Raw genomic sequence first — 12661 nt, 5'->3', positions numbered from 1 at the left:
GAGATTTATATAGGACACATTAACTAAAATCTATACTGAACAGAAAGATAAACACAACAATTTCAAAATGTTTACTGAGTTACAGTTCATATAAGGATATCAGTCAATTTAAATAAATTCATTAGGCCCTAATCTATGGATTTCAAATGACTTTGCAGGGGTGCAGCCATGGGTGTGCCTGGGAGGGCATAGGCCCATCCACTGGGGAGCCAAGCCCAGCCAATCAGAATGAGTTTTTACAATTACATTTACATTTTAGTCATTTAGCAGACGCTCTTATCCAGAGCGACTTACAGTTACATAATTTTAAAAAAATAATAATTCAAACCCACAACCCTGGTGTTGCAAATGCCATGCTCTACCAACTGAGCTACATCCCTGCCGGACATTCCCTCCCCTACCCTGGACAACGCTGGGCCAATTGTGCGCCGCCCCATGGGTCTCCCGGTCGCGGCCGTCTACGACAGAGCCTGGATATTACAGACAGAAATACTCCTCAGCAAACCCCACCCCCCCTCAGACGATCCCGCAGGTGAAGAAGCCGGATGTGGAGGTACTGGGCTGGCGTGGTTACACGTGGTCTGCAGTTGTGGTGAGACCGGTTGGACGTACTGCCAAATTCTCTAAAATGACATTGGAGGCAGCATATGGTAGAGAAATTAACATTAAATTATCTGGCAACAGCTCTGGTGGACATTCCTGCAGTCAGCATGCCAATTGCACGTTCCCTCTCAACTTTTTGAAGTCTGTGGCGTTGTGTGACACAACTGCACATTTTAAAGTGGCCTCTTATTGTCCCAGGCACAAGGTGCACCTGTGTAATGATCATACTGTTTAATCAGCTTCTTGATATGCCACACCTTTCAGATGGATGGATTATCTTGGTAAAGCAGAAATGCTCACGAACAGGGATGTAAACAAATTTGTGCACCACATTTTAGATAAATAAGCATTTTGTGTGTGGAAAATTTTCTGAAACATAGGACCAATACTTTACATGTTGCGTTTATATATTTTTGTTCAGTGTAAATTACTGCTGCAACTATATGAAGTGATAGTGGCCTGGTTTTACTGCGTCATTATGGACAGTGAGGGAACCACACAGCCCTCCATCACACAGACTAGGCTTGGCCCACTCAGCCTATAGTATCACAAGCCTCTGAGGTGCATTCAACAAGGGAAATTACATTTACGTCATTTAGCAGACGCTCTTATCCAGAGCGACTTACAGTTTAGTGAATACATATATTTTTATTTTATTTTTTATACTGGCCCCCCGTGGGAATCGAACCCACAACCCTGGCGTTGCAAACGCCATGCTCTATCAACTGAGCTACATTCCTGCCGGCCATTCCCTCCCCTAGACGACGCTGGGCCAATTGTGCGCCGCCCATGAGACTCCCGGTCGCGGCCGGCTGCGACAGAGCCTGGAATCGAACCAGGATCTCTAGTGGCACAGTTAGCACTGCGATGCAGTGCCTTAGACCACTGCGCCACTCAGGAGTCTGAAATAGTTCATGAACGTTGGCTAACATATTCCATTTGTTTTGTGTTAGCCACGAACATTGGCAAACAGTCTGAGAAGCTAGTGTGCAGCAAACACAAGTGTCTGTTTCGGATCTAAACTGCCTCTAAAAATAATAGTGGCCATATAGACTTTCTACTATATTTAGGTAAAGTGAAAGGGGTATACCTAGTCAGTTGCCAGCACAACTGAATGCATTCAACTGAAGTATGTCTTTCCCATTTAACCCAACCCCTCTGAATCATTTAGTAGAATGAATTTAGTAGGAATAATTAAGTCATTCTCAGTTTGAATATTGTCGCTAAAAAGCTACAGTAATCCTTACAAAAAGAAGCTATTTGATGTTTCACCGTAACATTTTGGAATGTTCATTCAAATCGTTCAACTGAAATTGTTACTCTGGCAACATGATCGCCGCAAACAGAAGCCTTGTTGAACTCACCTCTGATGTATGGATCTGTTTTTTCTAGACAATGAGTTTGGGCACAGTGTACTATTTTTGAGAGGGAAGAAAACTTTACAGGGAACAGTGGTTAAATATGAAACTTAACTGGTTTCTTCTCAGGAAAGCAACAGTTTTTACGGCGTGTGTTTAACTAGCGTGGCAGTGCAACTATTAAACTATTTTTCTTTATAGTTTTTTTTATTTGACCTTCAAATGTTGGGGAGATCTTGCTCAAATTCAGCAGTACAGCATCCCCACCATGCAGACACACACACTGTGTGAGGCCAGTTCATGAGTAATGTGAAGAGGATAGAAGTAGTAAGTCTAGGACTTGGGTGAGTCGTGGGAAATCTTGTATCCGTGCAGCACTAGAGCAGAGATGGGCCCTAGTTGTTCTATCATCCATTTCCTCCTGACGGCAGCTTTGTGACGTCTGTAACATCCTCTCAGAGCTGGAACACACAGAAATGTTTTGGCTGGCTGGTCCCAGTTGGACACTCTTTAGGCTAGAAGCTGCTATTACCCTTCATTAGTGTGCTTTCTTCACATGAATGGACACTCCTCCCTCACCCTCTGTATTCCCCCTCACCTCCTCCCTATCTCCTTTAGTTAGTTATTACTGACAGGCCTGCTCCTGTTGGAACACACAGTTGGCAGTTAACACACACACACACCAATGCGCTGCAAGACCTTCATCAGGTTGTTCAGTTGACATTTTAGGGTTTAGTTCTGCATTATTGGCTTGGGTTCTTCTCAGTCACTTGACAGACCATGAGATTGTCCCTAAAATTAAATGAAACGCACTACATGGCCAAAAGTATATGGACACCTGCTTGTCAAACAGCTCACTCCAAAATCATGGGCATTCATATGGATTTGGTCCCCCCCTTTGCTGCTATAACAGCCTCCACTCTTCTGGGAATGCTCTCCACTAGATGTTGGAACATTGCTGCGGGGACTTGCTTCCATTCAGCCACGAGCATTAGTGAAGTCAGGTACTGATGTTGGGCGATTAGGCCTGGCTCGGAGTCGGCGTTCCAATTAATCCCAAAGGTGTTCAATGGGGTTGAGGTCAGTGCTCCGTGCAGTCCAGTTCTTCCACACCGATGTCGACAAACCATTTCTGTATGGACCTTGCTTTGTGCACGGGGGTATTGTCATACTGAAACAGGAAAGGACCTTCCCCAAACTGTTGCCACAAAGTTGGAAGCACAGAATCATCTACAATGTCATTGTATGCTGTAGTGTTAAGATTTCCCTTCACTGGAGCTAAGAACCATGATAAACAGCCCCAGACCATTATTCCTCCTCCCAAAAAAACTTTACAGTTGGCACTATGCATTGGGGCAGGTAGCGTTCTCCTGGCATCCGCCAAACCCAGATTTGTCCGTCGGACTACCAGATGGTGACGTGTGATATATCACTCCAGAGAACGCGTTTCCACTGCTCCAGAGTCCAATGGCGGCGAGCTTTACACCACTCCAGCCGACGCTTGGCATTGCGCATGATGATCTTAGGCTTGTGTGCGGCTCCTCGGCCATGGAAACCCATTTCATGAAGCTCCCGACGAACAGTTATTGTGCTGACGTTGCTTCCAGAGGCAGTTTGGAACTCGTTAGTGAGTGTTGCAACCGAGGACAGACGATTTTTACACGCTACATGCTTCAGCACTCTGCGGTCCCATTCTGTGTGCTTGTGTGGTCCACTTCACAATAACAGCACTTACAGTTGACCGGGGCAGGTCTAGCAGGGCAGAAATTTGATGAACTGACTTGTTGGAAATGTGGCATTCTATGACGGTGCCATCTTTGAAAGACACTGAGCTCTTCAGTAAGGCCATTCTACTGCCAGTGTTTGTCTATGGAGATTGCATGGCTGTGTGCTCGATTTTATACACCGGTCAGCAACGGGTGTGGCTGAAATTGCCGAATCCACAAATTTGAAGGGGTGTCCACCAATGTCCCCTCTAATATTTGGGGACACTGAGCAAATTTCAAGTTCACTGAGCGCAAACTTCAGTGCATCTTCCAGCGCGCGTTTACTGTGAACAGTGAGGCCGCTTTAAGTTAGTTTTAACAGTGGCCAAGTAGGCTACTGTGGCTATTTGATCTAAATGTAGGCCTACTAGAGTGGCCTACCATCAAAAATAATGCATCCCATAACATTTTAACATGGAAATACGGTGGTGTTAAAAAGTGTTTGCCCCCTTCCTGATTTCTTATTTGTTTGCATGTTTGTCACACTTAAATGTTTCAGATCATCAAACAAATTTAAATATTAGTCAAAGATAACACAAGTAAACACAAAATGCAGTTTTGAAATGAAGGTTGTTATTATTAAGGGAAAACAAAATCCAAACCCACATGGCCCTGTGTGAAAAAGTGATTGCCCCCTACAACCTAATAACTGGTTGGGCCACCCTTAGCAGCAACAACTGCAATCAAGCGTTTAGGCGATAACTTGCAATGAGTCTTTTACAGCGCTGTGGAGGAATTTTGGCCCACTCATCTTTGCAGAATTGTTGCAATTCAGCCACTTTGGAGGGTTTTCGAGCATGAAATGCCCTTTTAAGGTCATGCCACAGCATCTCAATAGGATTCAGGTCAGGACTTTGACTAGGCCACTCCAAAGTCTTCATTTTGTTTTTCTTCAGCCATTCAGAGGTGGACTTGCTGGTGTGTTTTGGATCATTGTCCTGCTGCAGAACCCAAGTTCGCTTCAGCTTGAGGTCACGAACCGATGGCCGGACATTCTCCTTCAGGATTTTTTGGTAGACAGCAGAATTCATGGTTCCATTTATCACAGCAAGTCTTCCAGGTCCTGAAGCAGCAAAGCAGGCCCAGACCATCACACTACCACCACCATATTTTACTGTTGGTATGATGTTCTTTTTCTGAAATGCGGTGTTACTTTTACGCCAGATGTAATGGGACACACACCTTCCATAAAGTTCAACTTTGTCTTGTCAGTCCACAGAGTATTTTCCCAAAGGTCTTGGGGATCCTCAAGATGTTTTCTGGCAAACACTTTTTCACACAGGGACATGTATGTTTGGATTTTGTTTTCCCTTAATAATAACAACCTTCATTTCAAAACTGCATTTTGTGTTTACTTGTGTTATCTTTGACCTAGATTTAAATTTGTTTGATCTGAAACATTTAAGTGTGACAAACATGCAAACAAATAACAAATCAGGAAGGGGGCAAACACGTCACACCACTGTAGCTGTTCTATCATTCAGCCTACAGTAGCAGCCAATGTGTGGTGTTCAATGTACACTACTGGTCAAAAGTTTTAGAACACCTACTCATTCAAGGGTTTTTCTTTATTTTGACTATTTTCTACATTGTAGAATAATAGTGAAGACATCAAAACTATGAAATAACACATATGGAATCATGTAGTAACCAAAAGCGTTAATCAAATCAAAATATATTTTATATTTGAGATTCTTCAAATAGCCACCCTTTGCCTTGATGACAGCTTTGCACACTCTTGGCATTCTCTCAACCAGCTTCACCTGGAATGCTTTTCCAACAGTCTTGAAGGAGTTCCCACATATGCTGAGCACTTGTTGGCTGCTTTTCCTTCACTCTGCCGTCCGACTCATCCCAAACCATCTCAATTTGGATTGTGGAGGCCAGGTCATCTGATGCAGCACTCCATCACTCTGCTCCTTGGTCAAATAACCCTTACACAGCCTGGAGGTGTGTTGGGTCATTGTCCTGTTGAAAAACAAATGATATGCCCACAAAGCCCAAACCAGATGCAATGGCGTATCGCTGCAGAATGCTGTGGTAGCCATGCTGGTTAAGTGTGCCTTGAATTCTAAATAATTACAGACAGTGTCACCAGCAAAACACCATAACACCTCCTCCATGCTTTACGGTGGGAAATACACATACAGAGATCATCCGTTCACCATCTGTCTCACAAAGACACGGTGGTTGGAGCCAAAAATCTCAAATTTGGACTCCAAACCAAAGGACACATTTCCACCGGTCTAATGTCCATTGCTCGGGTTTCTTGGCCAAAGCAAGTCTCTTCTTCTTATTGGTGTCCTTTTAGTAGTGGTTTCTTTGCAGCAATTCGACCATGAAGGCCTGATTCACACAGTCTCCTCTGAACAGTTGATGTTGAGATGTGTCTGTTACTTAAACTCTGTGAAGCATTTATTTGGGCTGCAATTTCTGAGGCTGGTAACTAATGAACTTATCCTCTGCAGCAGAGGTAACTCTGAGTCTTCCATTCCTGTGGCGGTCCTCATGAGAGCCAGTTACATCATAGTGCTTGATGGTTTTTGTGACTGCACTTGAAAAAACTCAAAGTTCTTGAAATGTTCTGTGTTGACTGATCTTCATGTCTTAAAGTAAAGATGGACTGTTGTTTCTCTTTGCTTATTTGAGCTATTCTTGCCATAATATGGACTTGGTCTTTTACCAAATAGGGCTATCTTCTGTACCAAATAGGGCTGTACCACCTTGTCACAACACAACTGATTGGCTCAAACTCATTAAGTAAGAAAGAAATTGCACAAATTAACTTTTAAGAAGGCACACCTGTTAATTGAAATGCATTCCAGGTGACTACCTCATGAAGCTGGTTGAGAGAATGCCAATAGTGTACAAAGCTGTCATTGAAGAATCTCAAATATAAAATTATATTTTGATTTGTTTAACAATTTTCCATATGTGTTATTTCATAGTTTTGATGTCTTCACTATTATTCTACAATGTAGAAAATAGTCAAAATAAAGAAAAACCCTTGAATGAGTAGGTGTTATAAAACTTTTGACCAGTAGTGTAGGCCTACATTCCATGAGACTTTTGGGAATAAAGACATGCAGGGCTTAACATTAACCTGTTTATCCACTTGTCCTTCAGTCAAGGAGGTGACTGAAAATGTTGGTGTTTGATGCAAGAAACCACTTTATAAAATAAAATGCATTATTATTCCCATACCATTTATTACAGAGAATCAGACAAATTATGCTACGCACTGCCTATTGGCTACTTAGCTTATTCAAGCCTGTCTCAAAATACAACACTGCCCCTTTAAGACAAAAAAAAGCTCTTTACCTGACTTGCTTTTCAAAGATTTCTAGAAATGTACACATTTTGTGCTCTTGTAGGAAGCAATCACTCCCCTATTGCTGACTACAAATGATCTATAACTGGGCTAATAACTCACTAACTAGCAAAGGATATTAACAAAATGTGCACACGTGGTAGCTACATGCAGCTCTCGCTTTGATCTCAAAACAGGCGCATCTACTCAAGAACGCTCATGCTATAAACAGTCATGTTCAAAGTAAATGGCGCAGATCCATATATGGCAATGGTCTATTTGCATATAAACCTACTGCAGCTCTGATTGGTTATGCCGCACCATTCTGTTTAGAGTACGGGCTGAGGTGTGCGTGTCAAAGCAATAGAATCTTACTCTAATGTGTTCGTTTTGCATACTAAGTCTTGCATAGTTTGTTTTTTTTCCGGTATGTTGCTTTGAAAGTGGCTAATATTGCAGTGATTCGATCACAATTGCCACAGTAAAGGGAAACGTTGATAGTGTTAACTAACAGGGAAAACTCTAGAAAGTTGAGTGAAGTTCAATCTCGTGCTTCTCCGTGGGCTGATACTGTATTTCTTCTGCACGGCGGTCTCGGCCCGCACACGCGCACAGTTTAGAGGGAACATTGGTGTCCACCATACTTTTGTGTATATAGTGTGTTTAACTCAGAGTTGAGAGCTGTAGTAAAGCCATTCCTGTTGTGTGTCAGTTTAAGAGCTGTGGTGTGAGGCTCTGCTAGGATCAGAAGAATGCAGGGACCCACCCTCCTGTCGTTAACTCACAAATACTGCAGTTGATGTGGCTTCTTGCTACAGAACTAAACCCCTCATCAGCCTACTGAGTCTCCCCCTCCTCACCCCACCACTAACCCCCTCATCAAGCCCATCTCTGTCATTTGGACTACCAACCAGATGGGCTGAGGGCTGGATTTCTGATTCAGACCATACTCCAGTCACTAAAATGTAGAGTCCAATACTATTTTTAAGAGTCCCATCCATATCTACATTTCTATCTGAAACGTTTTGACACAGGTAAAATCTCTTCCTGTGACATCACTTCCAGGTGGTGGAGAAGACCAATCCAACGGAGGCGGTGGGCGTGGTCTGTAAGGTCGACGGCCGTTACCAGGTGGTAGAATACAGCGAGATCACCTTGGCTACAGCTGAGAAGCGCAGCGCGGACGGACGGCTGATGTTCAATGCAGGAAACGTGGCCAATCACTTCTTCACCCTAGCCTTCCTCAGGGACGTCGTCCAGTGAGTCTCACACACACAAACATGTATGCAAACACACACAGCCACACACACCTCCATACAGTAAGTGAGTAATTACATGGTGAATGTGTAACCCCCATTAAGCAGGTATTTGAGGTCATTACCTGCCTAGTGGGAGCCTCATAACCTGAGAGCGAAGTAGTTGCCTTGGACCTAGCTGGTTTCTAATGAGCAGTGTCTGTCAGCTGATAAATGCCTGGAAACATCGCAGTGACTTTAATGAATACCCAGAATCTAAGGTGAAGGAAATTAAAGGAGAAAAAGCTGCAGTTTTTCTCTCTTCACTTTTAACAGTTAAAACCAAGTGCATGTTTCAAATTTCCTGATCTCTCTCTCTCTCGGTCACTGCATCCACCTCTCTCTCTCTGCATTCCCCCCCTTTCAGTTAAATTCAAATGGGCTTGATTGGCATGGGAAAGATAATCAATAAACAAAAGTAGGGCTGTCCTCGACTAAAAAAAAATATTGGTCGACCAAGAGTCGTCTGTTCTTTTGACCAATCGATTGGTCTAAATTTTAAAACGTGTACTTTTCCATATATTGACACATCCTATGTGTTTTAATCAAATCAACCATGTTCACTGAACGTGTCTGATGCTTTAAGCACACTGTTTGATTAAATAATTAAGACACACAAATGATTAGACGGAGTCCGACAGCAATGGATTTGATTGTGCCATAATAATAGTAATAACAAGGAGATCAAGAAAAAGTTATTATTATTATTATTATTATTATTAATAATATAATTTTTCGGACAATGTGTAACAGTGTAAACAACACTAAATAAATAATACCAGAGAGGCTGTTCTAACGAAAAAAAAACATATAAAGCCTTTATTACAGCAAAGCAAAGATTAAAAACTGCCAGATTTGTGAAATTGTTTACTTGACATGTCGTTGCGTGAGGCTCGGTGCTCACGGAATCAGTAGGCTATTAAACAAACACTCAAACAGGCAACAGAATCTGTTTTATTTCTGTAGATATATTGATGATTTATAAAAAGACAGGCACTTTTAAGTTAGGCTATTGATTATACAGCGCCTTGCAAACGTATTCATCCCGCTTGGCATTTTTCCTATTTTGTTGCATTACAACCTGTAATTTAAATTGATTTTTATTTGGATTTCATGTAATTTACATACACAAAATAGTCAAAATTGGTGAAGTGAAATGAAAAAAATAACTTGTTTCAAAAAATTCTACAAAATAAATAATGGAAAAGTGGTACGTGCATATGTATGAAGAGTGAAGAGGCGACTCCGGGATGCTGACCTTCTAGGCACAGTTGCAAAGAAAAGGTCCAATGTTCTTTTGCCCATCTTAATATTTTATTTTTATTGGCCAGTCTGAGATATGGCTTTTTCTTTGCAACTCTGCCTAGAAGGTCAGCATTCCGGAGTCACCTTTTCACTGTTGACGTTGAGACTGGTGTTTTGCGGGTACTATTTAATGAAGCTGCCAGTTGAGGACCTGTGAGGCGCCTGTTTCTCAAACTAGAGACACTAATGTATTTGTCCTCCTTGCTCAGTTGTGCACCAGGGCCTCCCACTCCTCTTTCTATTCTGGTTAGAGACAGTTTGCGCTGTTCTGTGAAGGGAGTAGTACACAGCGTTGTACGAGATCTTCAGTTTCTTGGCAATTTCTCGCATGGAATAGCCTTCATTTCTCCGAACAAGAATAGACTGACGAGTTTCAGAAGAAAGTTATTTGTTTCTGGCCATTTTGATCCTGTAATCGAACCCACAATTGCTGATGCTCCAGATACTCAACTAGTCTCAAGAAGGCCAGTTTTATTGCTTCTTTAATCAGCACAACAGTTTTCAGCTCTGCTAACATAATTGCAAAAGGGTTTTCTAATGATCAATTAGCCTTTTTAAAATGATAAACTTGGATTAGCAAACACAACGTGCTATTGGAACACAGGACTGATGGTTGCTGATAATGGGCCTCTGTACGCCTATGAAGATATTCCATTAAAATCAGCCATTTCCAGCTACAATAGCCACTTTCAACATTAACAATGTCTACACTGTATTTCTGATCAATTTGATGTTATTTTAATGGACAAAAAAAAAGCTTTTCTTTCGAAAACAAGGACATTTCTAAGTGACCCCAAACGTTTGAACGGTAGTGTATATACACCTGTTCTGAAATGCCCCAGAGTCTGCAACACCACTAAGCAAGGGGCACCACCAAGCAAGCGGTACCATGAAGACCAAGGAGCTCTCCAAACAGGTCAAGGACAAAGTTGTGGAGAAGTACAGATCAGGGTTGGGTTATAAAAAAATATCAGAAACTTTGAACATCCCACGGAGCATTATCATTAAATATCCCTTTGATTATGGTGAAGTTATTAATTACACTTTGGATGGTGTATCAATACACCCAGTCACTACAAAGATACAGGCGTCCTTCCTAACTCAGTTGCAGGAGAGGAAGGAAACTGCTCAGGGATTTCACCATGAGGCGAATGGTGACTTTAAAACAGTTACAGAGTTTAATGGCTGGAATAGGAGAAAACTGAGAATGGATCAACAACATTGTAGTTACTCCACAATACTAGCCTAATTGACAGAGTGAAAATAAGTAAGCCTGTACAGAATACAAATATTCCAAAACATGCATCCTGTTTGCGTCAAGGCACTAAAGTAATACTGCAAAACATTGTGGCAAAGCAATTACATTTTTATCCTGAATACAAAGTGATATGTTTGGGGCAAATCCAATACAACATAGTACCACTCTCCATATTTTCAAGCATAGTGGTGGCTGCATCATGTTATAGGTATGCTTGTAATCGTTATGGACTGGGGAGTTTTTCAGGATTAAAAATAAATGGAATGGAGCTAAGCACAGACAAAATCCTAGAGGAAAACCTGGTTCGTTCTACTTTCCTCCAGCCACTGGGAGACAAAGTCACCTTTTCAACAGGACAATAACCTAAAACACAAGGCCAAATCTACGATGGAGTTGCTTACTAAGAAGACAGTGAATGTTCCTGAGTGGCCAAGCTACAGTTCTAACTTAAATGTGCTTGAAAGTCTATGGCAAGACATGAATATGGTTGTCTAGCAATGATCAACAACCAATTTGACAGAGCTTGAAGAATTTTGAAAAGAATAATGAGCAAATATATTGTACAATCCAGGTGTGCAAAGCTCTTAGAGACTTACCCAGAAAGACTCACAGCTGTAATCACTGCCAAAGGTGATTCTAACATATTTACTCAGGGGTGTGAATACTTATGTAAATTTGACATTTCTGTATTTCATTCTCAATAAATGTGCAAACATTTCTAAAAACCTGTTTTCACTTTGTCATTATGGGGTATTGTGTGTAGATGGATAAAAATGTAATCCATTTTGAATTCATGCTTTAACACAATAAAATGTAGAATAAGTCAAGGGGTATGAATACTTTCTGAAGGCACTATATCTACCTCTATCAATCCAGTATCCCTGCACATTGTAAATATGGTACTGGAACTGACCCTAATATATAATTTAGTATGCTTACTTTATCACGTTCTTCTTATTTTTATATCTCGTGTGTTTTTGTTCTACGTTGTTATTTTTAGTATTACATTGTTATTGATTACTGCATTGTTGGGGTTAGAGCTTGCAAAAAAGCCATTACACTGTACTTGTGCATGTGACATTGAAACTTGAAACTCTCTGTCAGGACGTTCGAGCCTCAGCTGCAGCATCACGTGGCCCAGAAGAAAATCCCGTACGTGGACACGCAGGGACGGCTAATCAAACCCGACAAACCCAACGGGATTAAAATGGAAAAATTTGTCTTTGACATCTTCCAGTTTGCCAAGTAAGTGCAGTGCTTTTCCAGCTGCCTTTAGCATGTGTGGAGCTGGCTGCATTTTCCCTTAAAACCTGCGGAGAGGAGAGGAGAGGAAAGGGAGGCACACAGCCAGCATCCGTTAGTAAGATCCAGGTCCTGACACCCAGATCTCTGGAGCCCCAGCTTCCATTCCCCAGCTCCTTGACAGGTTCCAGGACCTCAGACCCCTAGCCCAAACCCCAGCTCCATAGCCACTGTCCCAGAGCCGGCCCAGCCCTGCTGCTGGGGCCTGTAAAATTGAAGTTTTACGAGCTGCTCCAGTCTCTCTCTCTCTCTCTCTCTCTCTCTCTCTCTCTCTCTCTCTCTCTCTCTGTGTCTCTCTCTGTGTCTCTCTCTCTCTCTCTCTCTCTCTCTCTCAGTTGAATCATGACATCACCTCTGAGTCATGTTGCTGCTTTTAGAACTTTACATGGAGTCAATGGATTCCTCTCATTGCAATGAGGATGCAATTCTATGTGGCTCTATTCTAGAACTCGTCATTACCATTC

General features: G+C 42.0%; 1 protein-coding gene across 2 annotated transcripts in view; it reads left to right on the top strand.

Moving 5' to 3' along the window:
- Positions 1–12661, top strand: part of LOC121533940 (UDP-N-acetylhexosamine pyrophosphorylase) — a 32687-nt gene that overhangs the window by 16222 nt on the left and 3804 nt on the right. For both annotated transcript variants that reach the window (XM_041840306.2, XM_041840307.2), the window contains exons 6-7: positions 8103–8296; positions 12000–12140. In XM_041840306.2, coding sequence (XP_041696240.1) covers positions 8103–8296; positions 12000–12140 — 335 coding nt within the window. The remainder of the gene's footprint in view (positions 1–8102; positions 8297–11999; positions 12141–12661) is intronic.

This window comes from Coregonus clupeaformis, chromosome 20, assembly GCF_020615455.1.
Source record: "Coregonus clupeaformis isolate EN_2021a chromosome 20, ASM2061545v1, whole genome shotgun sequence".
Taxonomy (NCBI): domain Eukaryota; kingdom Metazoa; phylum Chordata; class Actinopteri; order Salmoniformes; family Salmonidae; genus Coregonus; species Coregonus clupeaformis.
Note: the sequence above shows the minus strand (reverse complement) of the source record. Positions and strands in the feature narration are given on the sequence as shown.